The sequence below is a fragment of the Gracilinanus agilis genome, chromosome 3 (assembly GCF_016433145.1).
Source record: "Gracilinanus agilis isolate LMUSP501 chromosome 3, AgileGrace, whole genome shotgun sequence".
Taxonomy (NCBI): domain Eukaryota; kingdom Metazoa; phylum Chordata; class Mammalia; order Didelphimorphia; family Didelphidae; genus Gracilinanus; species Gracilinanus agilis.
Window position 1 is genome coordinate 77423915 of NC_058132.1, and position 20232 is coordinate 77444146.

A 20232-nucleotide genomic window follows, 5' to 3' on the forward strand; every position below is an offset into this window, starting at 1 on the left:
CCTCTACTGGACCCACCGGGCTCTGGCCGAGCTGCGTGTCCCGCGCGGTCGGGGCCTCCTGCAGAGCCCCGAGGGGCAGCCGGGTCTCCTCCGTCGAGTTCTGTCTCTGGCTCCCGGGCTCGGCGGGTGAGGTTTGAGGGCGGAGGGGCCCGCGCGGGGTGGGGCGGGGGCGTGGCGGGAGGACCAAGTGGGGGCTGGGGGGAGACACGGCGCCACCTGCCTCCTCAGTCTGTCCGTCAGTCCGTCCGTCCCGTCCGGGCCCCCGCGCCTCCCTTGGCTGAGCCCCGTCCCCACCCTCTGGTGGCTCCTCCTCTTTCTCGGGTCGGCCCGACGTGGGGGTCTCCGGGCTCCCCGCGCAGCGCGACAGCTCTGGGCACCAAGGGAAGGCGTCCGTGGGCGTGGGCGTGGGCACCTGCGCTGTCCCGCGCTACGCCCGCAAGCTGCTACTGCTGGTGAGGGGCCGCCCGGGCTCCCTGGCAAGGGGCCAGACTGGCCAGGCGCTCGCTCCCACAGTGACAGTGAGTGAGTGGCTCGTATCCTGCCTCCGCCTGGGCTCGAGCTAACCCCAAGGCCGGGCCGGGAGACAGGCGGCAGGGCACACGGTGAGCCGTGCTCCCCGGCCAGTCTGAAGCGCCTTCATTTTCTTAGACTTTCGGCACACACAACAACAGACTAAAGAGCGGGCACAAACTTTGGTTCAAGGGCGCGCTGACCAGCGTGGGGTCCCCAGGGACGCGCGGGCCCTGAGGCTGCCCTGGGATGCCAGCTGGTCCCAGCTGGGACTGGGGGCTTCGCAGGCGCCTCTGCCCCCTCCTGGACATCCCTGGCTCGGCCGCTCCTGCCCTCTCGTTTTGCTTTTGCTCCCCGGGAGAGCCACCTCAGTGAAAATCCTTCCACAAATGAAAAGCCTCCCTCTTGTACTTTGAACTCCGGATGCCGGAACTCAGCACGTGAAGATCAATGTGCAGCCTATCCCTGGAGCTTCACAGGCACCAGGATCCCGGACCAGGGTCACCCTCAGCGCTCCCTCAGAGGGCATCTAGTCTAGTCCCAGCTGAACCTGAGGCAATTTCCTCTACTTCGTCCCATTCAGCCTCGGCTCAAAGTCTTCCAACGACGGGGAGCTCACCCTCTCGTGGATGGTTGGCTCTGGGATGTGGGGACTTCCTCCAAAGATTCAAATGAACGGGGAGAGAAAAGTGCTCCGTCTGGAGTCTGAGGACCTGGGTTCCAGTCCCAGCCCTGTCTCTAGCTGTGCAAACAGGGGCAAGACCTCTCCCTTTTCAGGGCTTGTTTCCTCATCAGGAATTTGAGGAAGGACTAGACCTCTAAGGCCTCTTGCAGATCCACTTCTGTGATCCTCGGAGCCCAGCCCCTTCACAGGCTGGGAGCTTCCTCTAAAGTCCTGATGTGGAATGGGGATGGATGGATTACAAGGTTTGCCCATGGGACATCTCCACATAACCCCATTTCCCTTCGTTTATTTCTCTGATTTTTTTTCTGCCACTTTTCTTCATATCAATATACAAAATCTTTAATCCTGAAATTAGTTCTCAGATACCATGTAGGCAAAGTCTAATTCTTTGCCTCTAACTCAGCCTTGCAGATAATTTAAAGATGTCATTTCTCCTCCTCTTCCTCCTCCTCTTCCTCTTTCTACTCCTTTCTGTCTGTTGGTCTCTGTCTCTTGCCCCCTCTGTCTTTTGCCACCTCTTTCCTCCCAGAAATCTCTTTTCCAGGTTACACTTCCTGGATCCTTCTAAGGACACGAATCCACTCATTGCAGCTTTATGCTGTATTTTCTTAGACGGACCAGGACTCTATTCAAAATTCAAACAAAATATTTCCAAAGCAAAGTCATGGTGGGTCTCCCTGAGCATAACGGGCCAGAGGCTGCCAGATTCAGACTCCCATCAACTTTCATTTGCAAGTGGAATTTACAAAGCAGAGCTAGAAGGGAATAATACATATAAGGTTACCATGAGCAGTGCACTGGAGAGGAGCAAAGTGCTCAGTGAAGTACCAGGGAAGGAGGTCCTGGAAGAGATGGGAACATGTTGGAACAGAGCGGACTTCCTGGAGGAGGTGATATTTGAGTTGGGCCTTAAAGAATGGGTCTGAAATCCAAGGAGGGTGTTCCAGGCACTGGGAATAGAATAAGCCAAGTCACAGAGGAGGGTAGGGGCAGAAAGGAGTCCAGTTTGGCCTGGAGCGAAGAGTAAATGGGAGGGAAGAATTTGTAATAAGGCTGGAAAGGTAGGATGCCCTTCCTTCTCAGTGCCTTAGGTTTGCCTCTTCTCAATCCACAACTCTATCATGTACTTGTTCCTGGCACATAGTAGGTGCTTACTGATTAATTGATTAAACAAACTAATCACATTGATTGATTAACCAAGCAAAAAAAAAAAGTTGATTTTTTTTTTAACCCTTGTACTTCGGTGTACTGTCTCATAGGTGGAAGAGTGGTAAGGGTGGGCAATGGGGGTCAAGTGACTTGCCCAGGGTCACACAGCTGGGAAGTGGCTGAGGCCGGATTTGAACCTAGGACCTCCCGTCTCTAGGTCTGACTCTCACTCCACTGAGCTACCCAGCTGCCCCAAAAGAGTTGATTCTGGCATTGACAGGTTATAACTCACTCAGGGCTACTCAGCCAGGATGTGCCAGAGGCAGAATTTGAACCCAGGTCTCCGGGGGCTCCTACCACCCAGCAAGCATTTGCAAAATGCCTACCCACTCTGGGCCCAGCACTGTGCTAGGTGCTGAGGACACAAAGACAAAAAGACAAACCAGAACAAAGGTTCTTGAACTCAAGGAATTTATGTTCTAATAGCGATAACTGGCATTCCTGTAGAGTTGGAATGTTTGCAAAACTATAGAGAGATGCTTTCTTTCATTTGAGTCTTACACTCACCCCAAGTTAGCTAAATTATCCCCATTTTACAAAGGAGAAAACTGAGGCTCGGAGAGGTTCAAAGCCTCGCTCATGGTCACAAAGGGAGCACTGGTCAGAGGTGGGCTTTGAACTCAGGTCACTCGAATTATGTTTCCAAGATGCTTCTGCACCTGTAAAGAGCCTGAGGGCAGAACTGAGCTCATCTTGATAAAAGGATTCATACGGAATTGGGCTGGGGCTAAGAGAGCTGTATTTTTTTTTTTTTAAACTCTTACTTCTATTTTAGAATCAATACTGTGTATTAATTAGGATAGGCAATGGGGTTAAGTGACTTGCCCAGGGTCACACGGCTAAGCGTCTGAGGCTAGCTTTGAACCCGGGACCTCCTCTCTCTAGGTTTGGCACTCAATCCACTGAGCCACCCAGCTCCCAGAGAGGTTTTTGATCTTTCTAATCTACCGTTTCTCCACCATAGACCCAGGGATTCCTCCTCATTCTTTCCTCCCTCTTGTTAATTTATACCCTGGAGGTGGGTCTTCTGGTGCAGCTTAGTCTGTTGGGTTAGCACTTTGGATAAGAGTGGGTCACACTTGAAGCTTTTCCAGGTTGACCATGTGCTTTGCTAAGTAATTTCTGAGAACCTAGCGGCCACCTCTGTACCATGAGGAGGCATCTGAGGTGATGACACTGTCTTTGCAGGAAGGAAAATAGATGGGAGACATTCACTCTAACACAATTGTTTCAGTCTTTTGTACCAAGTAATGAATCTAAACACATGTAGTCTTAACTTTTAGCCAACTATAATACAGAAAAGTAGAGTTTGAAATAAAACAAGAAAAAAAACCACCCCAAAACATCAGGACTGCAAGCAATTTTAATACAAAAATGTGTCTTGTTTTGAAACAGTTCATTGGTACAGCTTTTGTTTCTGCCTCAATTAGAACCAAGTGAGAATCACACAGCACCATGGTTGGCCAGAGCTGCAGAATAGCAGTAAGACACACAAGGAGCTTCGGACGGACCCCTCTTCTTCCTCATGGTCACCCAGTAGTATTAGAAAACAAAATTTTAAAAAACAGCAAAGACACAAGTGAAATGGGCCTTGATGGGGAGTGTGCTGGTGAGATTTTGATTATGGTATCAGCTTTCCAGAGAGGATCTTGGGAAGCTGACTGACTACTTAAATAAATGGCATGAAGAATAAAAAAAGAAAACATGTAGATGAATAATTGTGGAATTCAGAATTTGAAAACAGGTGGTCTGGGTGGACCAAGGCTTTCCACCCATACAGGACAGGATGTTCTCAAGCAACCTGTTGTCTCCTGATTTTTCACTCCCAAGCAGGGCTCTCATCCACAACATTGCCTGCTTTTCAAGCAGTCTCCAGATGAGCCCTGAAAATTCAGTGTTCACGTGACTTTTAAACACTCAGTGACTGAGACAGTAGTTTAAAGACAGCACTTTAATGAACTTTTACTATAACATGTGCAAATCTTATTAATTCAAATAAACTCCCCCTTTTCTTCGGCTAAAATCTCAAAGTTAAAAACGATGGAAAAAACAGTTGGAGGTGCCCTCCCTCTCCTCGTGCTTCTTGCTGCTTGAGGTGTCTATGATTTACAAAAAAAGAGTCCGTTTCACGCTGCAGGATTCTCTCTTTTTTTAAATATAATTTATCTTGCTGAGATAGCAAGTCAAGTTTATAAAGAAAATGCATTTAGGAATAATCCTAAAAGATAAAGCAGGTTTATAACCCTGCACCGCGCAGAAATTCTATTTATAGCTTTTTCCCCCATCCTTTAATACATGTTCACATCTTGACCTTATTTTACTCGAGTTTCTCAAACTTTTTAGTTTCCGGCCCCCTATTCGGTACTGGGGTTTCCCAGAAGGCAAAATTTATCTACATAAATATTCACATGAAAATAGTAACTTACAAAAAGAAAAAAAAATAAGGCAGCTTCATAACACAATTATTCTTTTACACTTTTAACAATATAACTTCTCCCATTCAGAATAAATATACACCCAGCATATGGAGCAGGCTTCAAACTGGTCGCAGGCTCAGGAGGGAGCTGTTATCGCTTTGGGCCTGGAGTCCTGGGGGAAGCTGTGGCGGTTTTCTTGGACATGGTGGGGATTTTGGAAGGCTTTGTGAGCCCTCGCCTGGAACCGCCCTGGCCCCCCGCCGCGCTGCTCTCCGATGTGTCTGAGCAAGCTGACTGCGTCTCTAGGAGGTCAAAGTCGGAGGCGTCACTTCCTCGGCGGCTGCTTGCTCGACTCCCCGTCCGGCTTCCCGCACGACTTGTGGGGCGGCTGGTTGTCTTTTTTGGATCTGGAATTTAAGCATGACATCAATCGATATTTTTATGAAGCCTTTACTGTGTGCCCTCCAGGGCTCACATGCGAATGGGGAGACAAGCAGCAGACAAATGGGGACAAATAAGCCACATACAGCCTCTACAGGAATGATGAACAGAGGCAAGGCAGGAGCCCGAGAGGGTTGGGGATGGCTTTCTGCAAGGAGCTGAAAAAAAGCCGGCAGAGTGCCAGAATAGACCTGAGCTTTATGAAGGGGATTCCATAGAATCATAGTCTTTGGTTGGAAGGGACCCAAGAGTCCAACTGTCTTGTTTTCACAGATGAGGAAACTGAGGCACGGTGCAGGGCCACATAACTACCAAATGTCTGAGGCAGGATCTGAGTTCAGCTCTTCCTGACCCAAGTGCACGCGCTGCCTCTCTGGCACCCAGAAGGACCCTTCGTGACTGCGGCATCTCCACCCAGGCGTGCTCAGTGGCCCTTACTATGTTGAAGGGAAGGACAACAAGGAGGACGGGCTTGGGGGAGGGTTACTCGTCCCACGCACACGTCTTGCAGGGCGCTGATTTCTTGTATCCCTGCTTCTGGTGCCCAGCAATAAACTTGAGCAAGCACAAGTCTTTGTGTGTAAAAGGTGTCTCTTTTAGATTAGGCAGCTGGAGATTTCTTTCTTTCTACCAGGCTGTTGTCATCCTCAAATGCAGTAAACGATGACTAGAAGAGGCAGGGTGACCAGAGCGCCTATCACGGGGAAAGCCGCCTAAGATCTGGGCTAATCGGATGCTGTTGAGGGGCAGAAGGTGGCTTCATCATCCACGTGACTGCCAGCCTAGGAAGGGTTCCAGTACTGGACTCTGATATCTCATAACTAGTCTAGGGAAAGACCTTTTTAGGATCATAGACCTCTGGGTTGCCATCTCCCACCTTCCCCGTGAGAATTATGTTTTCAAATGTATATATAAATAAAATAAACAACAAAGGAAACCACTTATATTGATATACAGATATCAAAATACTAAGAAATAAGGACACAGACCCCAAGGTAAGAGCCCTGTCCAGTAGAGGGTTGGCCACCGGGGAAGAGATTCATTTTTTTTGGCCACAGAGACTCACAAAGAGCCAGTGGTGTTACCTTGCACTGCTAGAGGGCAAACACACAATGATGAAATCATGAAAAATTTAAATATCATCACCATCTTTTATGCTAGTGAGAGGGAAGACTACAGATAGTTAAGAGGAAACCTGTTATAAGAGGCTGGAAATCTTCATGGGCTTCTTCTTGAGTATCAAAAGGCATATGTTGATCTTAAAGGGCCAGTGAATCATTTCGAATAGGGCATGTATACCCACACCAGACAATGTTCATTAGGAAAATGCCTATTTCTCAAATCTTTTCTACTCCTGAATACAGAGTTACCTCTCCTAAAAAGAGCAGCACTGGTGACTCTTTAGAATTCAATGTACTTACCGGCCCGATTGGTTTTGGCACTGCTGGAGACTGGAGAAGAACTGTTACTGGCATCCCCAGTAAGAGAGGTTCGGCTAGAATGAAAAGCTGGACGCTTCAACTTGCTGCCTGTGGATGGCATCACCTTTGGGAGAAAAGGGTGTTGTTAATAAGCTCAATGATAGTGATTTGATTTAAAGAAGCATATTTTATTAGCCCCTGCCATAGGATTTTAATACTGGTCCTGAAAAGCAAATTAAAAGTCAAGGAAAACAGTCTTCTGTTGTGCCAGATAAAACATTTCAGGGGGTCATGTCAGTTTGCCCATCACTGGTTTAGGAAATTAGAATATTATGATTTGTAATTTAAAAATATGTTCTATCACTATTATGGTTTTCATAAATATCTAAGAGCAAAAGGTTGAAAAATTTCTCAGATTTTTAAGGCCATATTGAGAACACTATAGTTTAACTGAGAGGAGAGGGTGATGGAGAGAAGAGGGAATGGGAAGAATTTTTTAAACCTCATAGGTCAAAGCTTCTTTGAAAAAACCAGGAACATAATTTTCAGTCCAAAATGTCATAAAATTATTAGACTTCATCAAAGAAAGCAGGGGAGTAGAAACCCAGGAGGCTAGGGGCCCAGGCATATGTGTTCCAAATGGTTTTATTACCAAGTATGTTTATGACCCTTAATATGTGGCTTCATTCCCAAGAGTCCTACTTTCTTTATCTGTAAAATGAGGATAATATTTATTCCTGACCCATCTCCCTCATCTCATATGGCTACTGAGGGGATCTCAAGAAGAAGATGGACACAACTGGGTTTTGAAAGGCAGAAATTACAAAAATTTCAGTTGCATTTAGGAATTCTAGACTTAGTTTTGGGGAAGGGTGGATATACATTCTGATTCTACTTTAAATACTACTCTTCCTCCAACATGTCCCTCTATTTTTTCTTTGAAATAAACTATTGAAATGTTTTCCAAGACTTTTAAGATGTTCAATTTGATCAGAAGAGAAAAATAACCCGGCATGACATTTCTGCTCATGTACTTTGGGGTTACAGATTTTTCAAACAAATCAAGAGAATGTCAAATGAAGCACACTATCCATCAAGCCATTTGAGCAAAGGGCCTCAAATCTAAGTGGAGCTCCAGTTTCAGAAGCTACCCTTTCTTATGGTCGGATTGTTTGGGGATGATAGCAGCTCTTAAACAACAATTCAATTTTTACAAAATGAGCTGGTTATAGAGTGACTTATATCCATTCACAATGGGTAAGCCTTGAGAAAAAGCCACAAGATGAGTTTTCACCCATAGGCCTAGAATTTGCACAGTGTTTTTCGAGTTTTAGAATTTCTCAGATTGTCTTGAAACTGGAGCCATAAAGAAGGCAGGAGGCAGGATATGCAGAATGAATCCCAGGATTCAGTAGCAGCAAGTGATAAAAGATAAAGAGTTTGAGTTTGTAATTTGGTTTAAACTGGGCAAAATTCCCAGATCAACCCCAAAGCCCTGTGAATGCCCAAGCCCAGGGTTCCTTGATATTTTTGCTGAAGCTCCTGCCACAAGAACCTGGAGCTGCCTGAGCAGGAACACAAATGCATATTTTGTGAAGAACAGAATTTTGAAATGAGAACCTACGAACCAGAAAAGGCATTTTTTTTCTCAACACTGCCATACCCAAAGTGTTGAGGTAGTTTAGTTGTAGCAAATGAATAAGCTGAAACCCTGGTTTGTGTATCAGGTCGAAATAAGGTTATGAAGAATTAAAGGCTAGGTCCAAAAGGTCCAGAGTAAGCTCAATCTGGAGCCCAAAGCAACTTCCACTGGCTTTACCAGGCATTATAGGCCTTGGGGCCAGTGGAATGCATGCTGAGGGTGTCCATCCAGGGTAACATTAACCACTACACCATTAAAAGCAAGATAAAAATCATTTATACATGCGCAATTGCTGAATTTCAGGTATTAATAACTCGGCTTTTGATTGGATGAAACTTTTCTTTATGAATGAATTTCAAAAAAGTCTAATTAAAAATCACAGTCTAAATGAAGGGATCAGAAACCATGACTTTTTTCCTGGCTGCATTTTTTAGTATTACGGTAAAGCTGCTAATGACCTGATTTTTGGCCATAAAATCAGATCATTGCATCAAATTTCTAAAGTCCGAGTTAGAAACTCCTGAAAAACACTTCCCCATGTGAACTAGCCATGAGAGCAAGTGCTAAGAGAGGAGAGGAGAGGAGGGAGCTGGCGGTCAGAGAGAGAAGCCACTGGCCGCCTCCCCTCGGCACACTGGTCGTGGCCAGGGATGCCATACTCTACCTCGGAACCCGGGAGTTGGAGGTCAGGAGGACCGCTGTCCCTGAGGGGGGTGCCAGCTTTACTGTTTACCAACCAGGGTTTGTCATAACAGCGGGAGGGCTGATGTGGAGTCTGTGGAATGGAAATCCAAAGTGGGGGGTGGAATGGTTGGACATGGAACAGGAAGGGGCCAAAATGGGAAAGAAATGCAAACAGAGGATCCTGAATTTTTAAAGAAATGGAGACAAAACCAAGTGGCATTGGCTGGTCCAGTGGAGAAGTGACTGCTCCTCCCCTGCAGACCCCATTGCCACACAGTCAGGAGGATAAAATGGGAAGGATGAAGGGCCCAACCCTTTGGGGGGCCGGGATGCTCTTGGTGAGGCAGCTTCCAGCCTATACCCAGCAAGTTGGGAAGGCACTTGGCAGCCCCTGGGGGTAAGGAAAAGCAGCCCACAATCACGCCCAGAACCTACCTTGGCCCCACTGGCAGGGGTGGCTGGAGAAGATGGCATTGAGGCACAGCTGTGGTTACTCTGGCTGGCACTGGAGCTGGACCGGGTTGGGGAGGCTGCCCGTGAAGATGGCTTGGATCTTCGACCACGGGACCGGAAAGGTGTCATTCCCTGGGATACCCCCTCAGGTAAGATGAATTTCTCCCTAAGTTCTATATTAGTTCTTCCTCGTGCTAAAAAAGGGGACAAGAATATGCATGTACATAGACAGACAGAGTTAATCTCGACATTTTCCTGATTCTCACAATGATGCTCAACCTCAAGATGCCAATTACGCATCATTAATGCATGCAATATTATCAACATAGAGAGGAAAATCCCACCTTTCTTTTAATGAATTCATTTTTTATCAGCATTCTCATCCATTACAGCAAGCATTTATGTCATTGAGTTTCCTTGGATTGCTTCATATAAAAACTCTTCCTTAATTGATATTTACAAGAAAATAGGGTGGAAATGTATTGAGTGCTATTATCCAAATGGGATGTCAAAATGCTAGTTTATCACTGCTCCTAAGGTAAGCACACTGCACACTGTTAAGTTAAAAAAAAAAAAAAAAGCAGAGCCTTCCACATGATCAGGAGGTCAAACAAAATATTCCCTTCTCTTTCTCACAACATACGTATCATCTACTAGAGCTTCTGAGTCATGACATTGAAAGAGTAGAGAAATGTAGACTTCATAGTTTTCACTGGTGGAGTCCAACTCAAATAGAAACAGGTCCCCAATGCAGCACTGCTAACCCAGAAAACTGAAATTTAGTATTATCTATCTCCTACTGTATTTTTGTTTTGTTACTTTACAACTTTGATTCAGATAATGGAAGAGCTTAGAAAGCAAGATTTAAAAAAAAAGTTGGAGTATTTTAGCCAGTGAGATAAGCACTTAGTCACTTAAAGAACTACCAAGTAGAACCATGTGGAGAGAAAGAGAGAAAATAACTTAATGGAGGAGAGGGTGCAGGCATTTTGGACAGGAGTTGCTTCTTCCATCCTACTATTGCCAACAAGATCAGGAATCAAGTTTAGATTCAAAAGATACCTTAAATTTAGCTGAAGCAAATCTAAAAAAAGGAAAAGTGGCTAGAGATGGAGTCCTCTGGATTTTCCCTTCCTTCTTTCTTTTTGCTTCTCCCTAAAAGCTTTCCCATTACAAGTGCCAGAGGGGAACTGTGGCTGGCAGAAAGAGTTCTGGATCTGGAGTCAACAGACAAGTGGGTTCAAGTCCTGCCTTAGACACTTTCCACCTACATGGCCAGGGGCAAATCACTGGACCTTAGAGAATTCAGTTCTCATCACTGTAGAAACTGGAATGATACCATCATCATGTACCCAACAGGGATCTGGTAAGGCTCACATAGGATGATGAAAGAACATTAGACTAGAGTTACCCGATCTCAGTTCAAACGCTGGCTCTGCCAGTGACCTTAGGTATGCTGTCCCATCTCGGCAGACTTTGGGGCTGTGTTTACAATATATAGGGTTGTCTTAGCTGATATCTGAGCTCTTTTTCAGCTCTGATATTCTATCAGATATCATTAGATGCAAACCAACATTTCCTTGATTCTTCTTGACCATATACTCAGCTTTCTACATTCTTTCCTTGGATAATCCCATCCACTCTTTGGGCTTTTCTGCTAAGACTCCCATGTCTGGACTCACAGCACTTAAAAATTACCAATCATTTTGGCATCTGTCCTGTCTTACACAACAGAATGATCAGGGTGGCAAGAATCTAGAGGATTGGATCTGCTCAGGTAAAATGGTGACCTTGTCAGAGGCCTCTCTCCTACTCCCATCCCTCAATGCAGCTCACTCAGGGCCTGTCCTCAATGCACAAACAGTAATTCATACACTAAAACCATCTCTTCTCTATTATTATTAAATACGTCTTAGCTCCAAGTGTCATATCTTAGCTGGTTATCTGGTTAGCATCTCAGAAATTAAACTTTAAATGACCGATTACCCTTTATATTCTGATAGCTGCATTTGAAAGGAGACTACAGGAAGAGGTAACACAAAGAAATGGCTTTAAAGGAATTTCAGGGCCCTAAGCTGATATATGTTACTTAGAACTGGAATTAGTCTCTCACTGCGAAAGGGAGGCAACAAGAACAGAAGTGCTCAAAGGATAAAGAAAAGATTCTATGGGGCTGGAGGAATTGGCTAGTGGGGAGGGGTGCTAATAACAGATATTCTCAAGTCTTCACTTAGGAGCCAGAAATACCAGGATCAAGTGATGTGTGTCAGAAGACTACATTGTCTTTGAGTGTGTGTGAGTGATCTGGCACTGAGAGCTTCTACTTAGTACATGAAAGTACTAAATGTTATGGAAGCTAAAGGGGAGTTGACATCATTTGGAACAATACATTACTAGTTTTGGTATTACCTCCTTGTTTTTTGTACCAAATCCTGGTGAAAATATTTGCCAGTTACTGTCATTTTCAAGTATATGGTAAGTGCCTATTGTGTAAGACACTTCAGTAAGTAGAGAAGTTGTATGTTTGGGAATCTTGGAAAACTCTCCCATGATCTCTGAAGAGCATTATAACTCAAAAGTTATAAAGCTGGTCCATAGATGAATGGATAGGCACATGGTGGGTATAAGCAAGCTGAGTATTTCCAATTATGATTTAAATGCAGTAATTCACATATAGCTAGGAAAAAGTATGAATGCTAAAGGATATGGGCTGGTCATATTAGCAAGGAATATCAGACCAACTGTCTTGAGTGTGACTCTCATAGCCATAAGATCTTAAGAGTTCTATCTAGTCTAATTTCTGGATTTTACAGATGAGGAAACTGAGGCCTTGTCCCCAATATCAGAAAGGCAGGGAATATAAGTGGTGGGATTTGAAACCTTGGTTCCCTGCCTTCAGAATGGGCTCTTTCTATTGAACTTCACATAAAGTGTGGAATCATGTCATAGGTACACTGACAAGAAAGGGCACTTGAGTCCTGGGATTCACTGAGATATAGATATAATTATACCAATGAATTCAGGGATAAATCTTTCAAAAGATGAACAACCAATAGTGTGTTCCAACTCCAAATTCAAATAGGGAGGTCATGAGGATCAGAGAAGGGCAAGGAGTGTGAGCAAAACTATGGTGTTTGAAAACGACTGTTGGCCCATCCAGAATCCTTATGTAAATTCTTAGAAACCCAGGGACTTTTGGGCTGCATAGAAAGTTAAAGAAATACTACAGTTGCTGTATTTGAATACTGATCCCTTATTTCCATCCACTTTATCTGGAGCAGTAGTAGTTGTTTGGGGAGAAAAAAAATCACAGAAAGAACCTTAGAAGTCAACAAGCATTCGTTTATAAAGTGCTCACTATGTGCTGGGAGGTCTACGTCAAATACAAACAAATCCTTTTTACAACATATAATGTATATCTGTATATGCACACACACACAGATAGGTACATACACGAACACAGACATATACATTATCCCAGGTACTATCTTGCCAAAGAAACACTACATGATTTTCACCCCAAATTCAATTAGAAGTTGACATCCCATAACTGTGCTCTCATGCTAATGCTGGTCAGCTGTCTCATTGGGAAACTGCCTGGCAAGAGTACCTGGTGTAATTTTGGAGCTAAAAAACCACATGTCAAAAGGGCAGCTTGGTGGTTCAGTAGATTGAGAGTCAAGCCCAGAGATGGGAGGTTCAAATATGACCTCAGACACATCCTAGTCAAGAGACCCTGGGCAAGTCACTTAACCTCCATTGCCTAGCCCTTACCACTCTTCTGCCTTCGAATCAAATTCCAAGGCAGAAGTTAAGGGTTAAAAAATTAAAAAACAAAACAAAAAACACATGTCAACTGCAGTTCAGTTTGAAATGGCCACAACTAAGACTTTCCTCAAGATAATAAATCAGGTACAAGATCAGCCCAGCTTTTTATCTGAGGCTCAGAAAACCCCATCTTGTTGACTGGGTATTCATGGATGTAGAATAAGGAAGCAGAAATCCCAACTAGGATGTGACCCACAGTGAGCACTGTCCTGCATTCCCCACTCTCTCAGCTGGCGTGGGCTATTTTCAAGTTTGCCCATGTCATTTCTGCCTCCAGTTTATATGATTCCAAGGCACTCTTACCATATTCTACCCTAGTCCTTAATTGTTGCTACTTTGTATGTCTTTTCCTATCCATCCCATCTATCGCTGATAAAAAGTTGTAAAACTACTGGAAAAGGCCCCATATTAGAAACAACACAACCTGTAAATAACATTTCATTATTTATCTCTAGTGAAGCTATACTTTTATAGCATCAAATGAAAAAAGCGCCTCCTTGTCTCAAGACAGGCACAAACTAGGAATAGTCAGCAGACAGAAGGCAAATAGGGCTGTTAGAGGACAGGATCAGTAATTAGAATGGACAAAGCTCTCTCACTCTATCTGGATATGATGGACTCCAATAGGACTTGGAAAAGCTTTCTGGTCAAGCAGCATCCTGGATGGCCAAAAATCTCCAGGCTTCTAAGCTCTTCACATGATCTTTCAACCTATGAAAACCCATGGCAACTCTCAAGATGTTTAGAGAACTTATTTATGGTTCAAGATGGGGAGTATCTGGTCTCAAATATTACTTGTCTCAGGGCACCTAATGGCTTAGTGGATAGAAAATCAGACCTGGAGACAAGAGGTACTGGGTTCAAATCTGGATTAAGACACTTCCTACCTGTGTGACCCTGGGCAAATAATTTACTCCAATTGCCTACCCCTTACTGCTCTTCTGATTTTTAACCAATACTTGTATCAATTCTAAGACAGAAAGTAAGGGTTAAAAAAAATTATTGCCTATTTCCCTAAACTTGTTCATCCAAACCACTTTAGAGTTTCTACTGACTCATGCTCATAATCTTGGTGTTAACTGTGAGTTTTCCTTCTCACAGCCCATCAGTTATCAAGTTAAAAATTCTGCCACCGCAGGATTGCTTTCATCCAGTCTCTCCTCCTTGTCTCTGCTGTCACTTACTACTAGTAGTTTAAGTCCTCATTTCTGCCTGATGGGATTATTAAAATAGCCTCCAGATGGCCTGCTCTACCCTTTCTTCTCTAATTCAGCCTTTGTATTAATGCTAGGTTGGTTTCTATATTTCAGTGATCTGGTCATGACATTCTTCTGATAAAAAAATGCCTACTGTGTAAAGTTAAACCTATGTCACTCGGCATTCGAGGCTCCCAAAAACTGGATGTTGCCCTGTCTTTGCAGTCTTATCTCCACTGTTGACCATCAATGACTATGTATCCCTGAACATGTCCTGCTTCCAGTACCTTGGCTCATACTGTTCCATATCCATAAAACATCTTCCCTCTTCTTTAAGGACTAGTTAATTTCCCAAGTTATCTTTTAAAGCCCAACTCACCTACTTCTGTCTCCTCATTACTACTAACCTCCTTCTCCTTTATCCCACTTTTCTTATGCTCTTAATTATGTAATGAAATTATTTTTTCTGTCTTATTCCACTTCTGAATGGTGAATTTCACAAGGGCAGGGACATGCTCCTCTGAGCACAGTGCTCTGCAAATAGAAGATGGTTCATAAATGTGCAATGAATTTAAATAACTTCTTAGGGATTCCTACTTTGATCTGGGGATGCAGTAGAGGAAGCTAGCATAGTGCTCTCTTCATGGATAGTGCTCCTACAGGAAGAGAAGCTCACATTCACTTCTCCAGCATGCAGATATGAAACAGAGGCAGTCCAAATGCCACAAAGAGCAACTTTTGGGCTATTCCAATACAGATGTATAAATATAGAGATTGAATGAGATGATGGAAAGATAAGCTTATAAGTTAGCAGAATCATTTGGAAAGGAAGGAGTGAGGTTATACTTAGTCAAATGCAAGAGATTCAATATTATGCCTGACTTTGCTTAAAGGGAGTTCAAGAAGCATTTGTTCCAGGAAAAAAACAAATCCAACCTTGTTTGACACCAAAGGCATTACTAATCCAGGATGCCAAGTGAAACCATACTGGATACATTCCAGAGCTTTACGTTTGAGAGATCTCTCACCTCCTCCATCATCCTCTCTAAATGTTCCCAACAGTAATCAGTCATCTCCGGAGGAGTCAGGTAATCATATCTGATGGGAAACACTGACCCTTCATACTATTATCAGTCAAAAAAAACCCAAACAAACCAATGTTGTTAACTAAGAAGTGAGGTCAATGTGAAAGAAGACATTTGGCTTTTGGCCTCTATGCTCCCTGGTACTCTCAGGAGAATGAACCTCAACAGCTCTGCCTTTTCTGAAATACTGTGCGCATTGCCGGCCAGAAGAGGGAAAGTAGGCTGCCACTGTGCCATGTTACTGCATGCACAAAGGCGGCAGGGTCAGAAAGCCAAGGGAGCAAAGCATGGCAGATGAGTGACGACAAAACTGAAAGTTTGGCCAACCTATAGGAGACTGACTGGCCATCGAAGAACTGGAGTCTGAGCGCTTTATCTTACTCCCAGGGTGGTGCACTGGAATAAAACACACACATGTACAAAGATTCTCTGCAGACAGAGCTGGTCAAGAAAGGGACACTGCTGCCACCGCCATTGCTGTAAGAAGAGAAGGGAGGGGAGGGGCTGGTACACCAGTATGCAGCTCTGTTGGGGTTTACTTTGAGGGTTCCTCCATCCCCTGGCACCATTACAACAGCTACCAGTGAGAGAACAGCAGTGTGAGAAGCCTCTGGTCACCTGGGCCTATTCCTACAAATGCTCATGTTCTACCTCAGGAAAACAGGCTTATCTAGTCAGTGGGAGCAGGAGCTCTTTGATCCACAGAAATACTCGAGTCCCACATCCACCAAGCTTTAAGAAGACAGGCAGGTCATTAGGCTAGCAGAAAGAAATTACTGGAAAAGATATTTTAAACCCTAGGAAAAAACCTAAGCAGCTTCATCAGGACTCTCTCCTAAGCACATGCTAATTTGAAAGCCTAAAATAAAATTTCCTGAATGGAAAATTCACTATCGTTATTAACAAGTCACAACTATTCTTTGAAAGCCCATTTCTTGCCCTTTCCCCCAGAATCCCAAATGGTGGTAGTGGGTAATCTGGAAAGCTTTAAAAATAAAGCAAGAAACCAAACAGGAACATGGATCCTAGGTAAGAAAGACTGTGCACATCCATCAAACCTATATAATCCCTCCCTAGGGGCTTTCATTACCTCGGCAGGGATCATTTTTCACTAAAAATTCATCCAGGGCCATCCATCCTCCACCAACTCGGACCATGACAGTGCTGCGCAGAATACGGACCAGCCGCAGTTGCTGGGAATCTCCAAACTGTGAAATTAATATGGAATTAGTTGAATAAATGAAGAGTAAATTGAGAAATAGTTCCTCTTCAAATTAGACTATATCCAGGCAGATATTCTGAGAGAGTAGTTTGAGAGGATTTAAAATCTCTTCAAACAGGCAGCCTTGTATTTCTTACATTTTCCAAATTTAAAATGGCTTAAAAATAAAATAAAATAAAACCCAACCAGAAGCTCTAGTAATATCAATTTCCTCTTTGCAAACTTTTCTTCTCCCAGTGAATGATATTTTTGGCCTACTGCCTGTTCATATAAAACTATGTTTTGATATCCAAAGGGATAGATGGGCAGAAATATCACCAGTCTGATTCCTTTAAAGATTTGATCCAAGAGGGAACAAAACATTCTTTGACAGGCATTTTCTCCCATTTACTCCTAATACAGGATAGGAAGTTGTGAAATGCACGCTGGCTGCTGGCTCCTGGATATAGTGCACTGGACAGAGAAACATAAAACAGTGTGACATCACGCTTTAGGTTAACCTCGTCTTTGCAAGCGCCCTTCAGCCCTGAGCCTCCTTGGGATCCCAGAATCTTAGGGAGTCCCTGAGGTGATACCACCAGCAGAAAGCTGCACCAGCAGAGTCAATCACCAGAGTAAGATATTTACAGCAAAATTCAGCTGCAGAAATTTGTCTTTTAATCATCAATACTTATTTGAAAGAACAGATACTCTATAAAATTTCACACCATTATAAAGAATGATTTTAGTGGAAAAAGATTTGGCGTTTCCTCTTTTAAAATCACAAAAACTACTCTGGGACATAGTTTATATCTTTTTGGCTTATCTAGTAGTGTTTTCTACTTCTTGGTCCTGTCTTCCTTCCCTTGATGTCTTGATGCTTCCTCCTAAGTGAAACAACTGATACAGGAAACATAAATGGCATTCCTATCTCCTATCTCTGCACCTTTGTGCAGGCTATCTTTTAGTCCTGGAAAGTGCTCCTCTCTCTCTTTTCAGCTCTGCCTCTCAGAGGTGCTGGCTTCCTATAGGAAGGCTATCTTGACAGTCTTGAAGCTGTTCTCTCACTTTCTGCCTACTTAGTAGATATTTTTTGAATTTAATTGTCTGTGTAGATTTCCTCTACCCCAACCCCAAATGTAAAGTTAAGAGATTGTTTTTGGCCTTTGTATCCTCAATGCCATACACATAATAGGTTCATAAATACTAATTTAAGTGCCTCCTATGTTCCAGGCACTGTGATGAGCTCTGGGATACAAAAAGAGGCACAAGGTGGTCCTTGCCCTCCAGGATTTTAGTTGGGTCTTGAAAGAACCATGGAAAGTGGCTAGGCAGAGATGAGGAGGGAGAGCACCCCAGGCTGGAGGGGATGGCCAGAGGAAATGACCAGAGTCAAGAGATGGGAGAGTCTTGTTTGAGGAACAGTCAGGAAGCCAGTATCACTGGATTGAAAAATGGGGGTGAAGGGAGGAGGTAAGAAAACATGGGGGGGGGGGGGGAGAAGGGGACTGCGTTATGAAGGGAGGATTTTATATTTGGTCGGGGAAATATTAGAGAGCTACTGGAATTTATGGAGCAAGGGGCAACATGGTTTGTATTTGTGCTTTAGGAAAATTACTTTGGTGGCTAAGTGGTAAACTAGAGAAGGTAGTAGATATTTAATAAATACTTATTAAACAGATGAGAAGGGGGAAACAATCTATTATGTTCACAAATTTAATGAATACCCAGAGAATAAGGGCTAGAACCCTTGGCAAAGAGGTAGGATTCCTAAAGGATTCCATCTGGAATGGAGACACAACTAGGGTTTTCAGAAGGATTTATATTCTGACTGCTAATCTCACTTAAAAATACAAAATTTTGGAAAGATTTCAGAAAAGTAAAAGCATTGCCTACACCAAAATGATCTTGATCCATTTTCTTTTAAATTTCTGTGCATTACTTGGCTCCATCTCTAAAAGTCCTTCCAGCCTGAACGAACATTTTGTGTTCTAAGGACCAGCTCTGACATTCTAAGGTTCCATTCAGCTCTTGACTTTCTACTCTCTATATTCTAAGGTCTTCTGTATTTCTGCCATTCTGCATCCTAAATTCCCTCTTCCATCCCCTCCCCACTGTGTTGAGTCTATGTGCTAGCATTCTTTTTTGTTTAATAGAGAGCACCTGGGCTCCATGGAGTGGTGACCTCCCCACCATTTATTCGACAGCATTATTTCCAAAGGCTGCTTTTACATCTTTTCATTTCTTTTATGTAGGTATTAGCCTAGCTCTGCATAAACCAGGTAGTTTACATACACTTCTAAAAAATCCTGTTCTTTAAAATTCTATTACGCTGTCACCTGCTCCTCCATATCAACATATTATATTTAGTTTCTTCTATGCTATCTAAATTCAGATCAAATCCTATTGTGACAAAGACCCCTCTGGAAATGATTAATGAAGTGCTTCTGAACAATTCAGGGTAAAATCTAATCTATTTTTTCCTATTAGACACAAGCTTCATTTAGGGGAAATCAAGTCACTAATCAGCTGGATATAATCACACATGAATATAATTTATCATGCAATGTAGGATACAAAAGATGTCACATCTCTTTGGGAAGCCATGAGAGACTGAAGTGATTCAAGTGGGTAGAAGAGAATTTATTTCTTCCTACAATTTAAAAAATTTAATTCCATCAAGTTCTAGTATGCAGGCCAGTTTCAGAAAGCTCAGGAAGTCAAATAATTTACTTAGTACCAATTATGCTTCTCTCTTTTCATTTGGCATATCTTATCAACAGCTACCAAAGCATTCAAATAAAGGACACAGAATAATCATTCTGGGACTTCTATCCTCAGCATAATTTTTTCCAATCAGAAGACTGGAATCATGCCATCTGACATGTCATGTTTTGATTAAAAAAAATTTTAATTAAAAAATTAAACTGGACATAGTCAAAGCTCCAATGACCATGAAATAGTTGGATTATCCTGATTAAGAGACAGCTTAATGTCTGAGCCACAAAGTTAGTGGAATTTTCAGCTTCCATTTCAAATTGTGTGGAGTTTTTTCACCACTGAGATAACTCTGAACTCCTGGCCTGTATATGAAGTTCTTGATTGAACAGTGTGACCAGATGAGACACAAGCATGCTACTGATCACTTTTCACCACAGCAAAAGACAGAAAGCATTAACTACACAAACCACATCCACTTGGGGGGAGGGAGGGAAGGGGTGGGTAGGCATCGCAAGGCACACTGTACCTGATTGCCGAGGAAGAACTATGGAAAACAAGGGACAAAAGAGGGAGGAAGAAAGAGAAACAAAACAAATAAGAACATTTGATCAAATTAATATTAAACTGTGAACAATCACTCAATCAGGTTACCAGGCCCTAGAAATCTGTTCATATTCAAGGGACTTATTTATAACAAGGAGAAAGGTCACTGTCTGAGTACTGTGGGAAACAGAGGTCT

General features: G+C 43.3%; 1 protein-coding gene across 1 annotated transcript in view; it reads right to left on the reverse strand.

The window, feature by feature from the left end:
- Positions 1 to 3749: 3749 nt before the first annotated feature.
- Positions 3750 to 20232, reverse strand: part of MACF1 (microtubule actin crosslinking factor 1) — a 422428-nt gene continuing 405945 nt past the window's right edge. Inside the window, exons 90-93 of the mRNA XM_044668040.1 lie at positions 16662 to 16779; positions 9445 to 9656; positions 6684 to 6807; positions 3750 to 5228 (exon numbers count right to left, since the gene is read on the reverse strand). Coding sequence (XP_044523975.1) covers positions 4972 to 5228; positions 6684 to 6807; positions 9445 to 9656; positions 16662 to 16779 — 711 coding nt within the window. The 3' untranslated portion in view covers positions 3750 to 4971. The remainder of the gene's footprint in view (positions 5229 to 6683; positions 6808 to 9444; positions 9657 to 16661; positions 16780 to 20232) is intronic.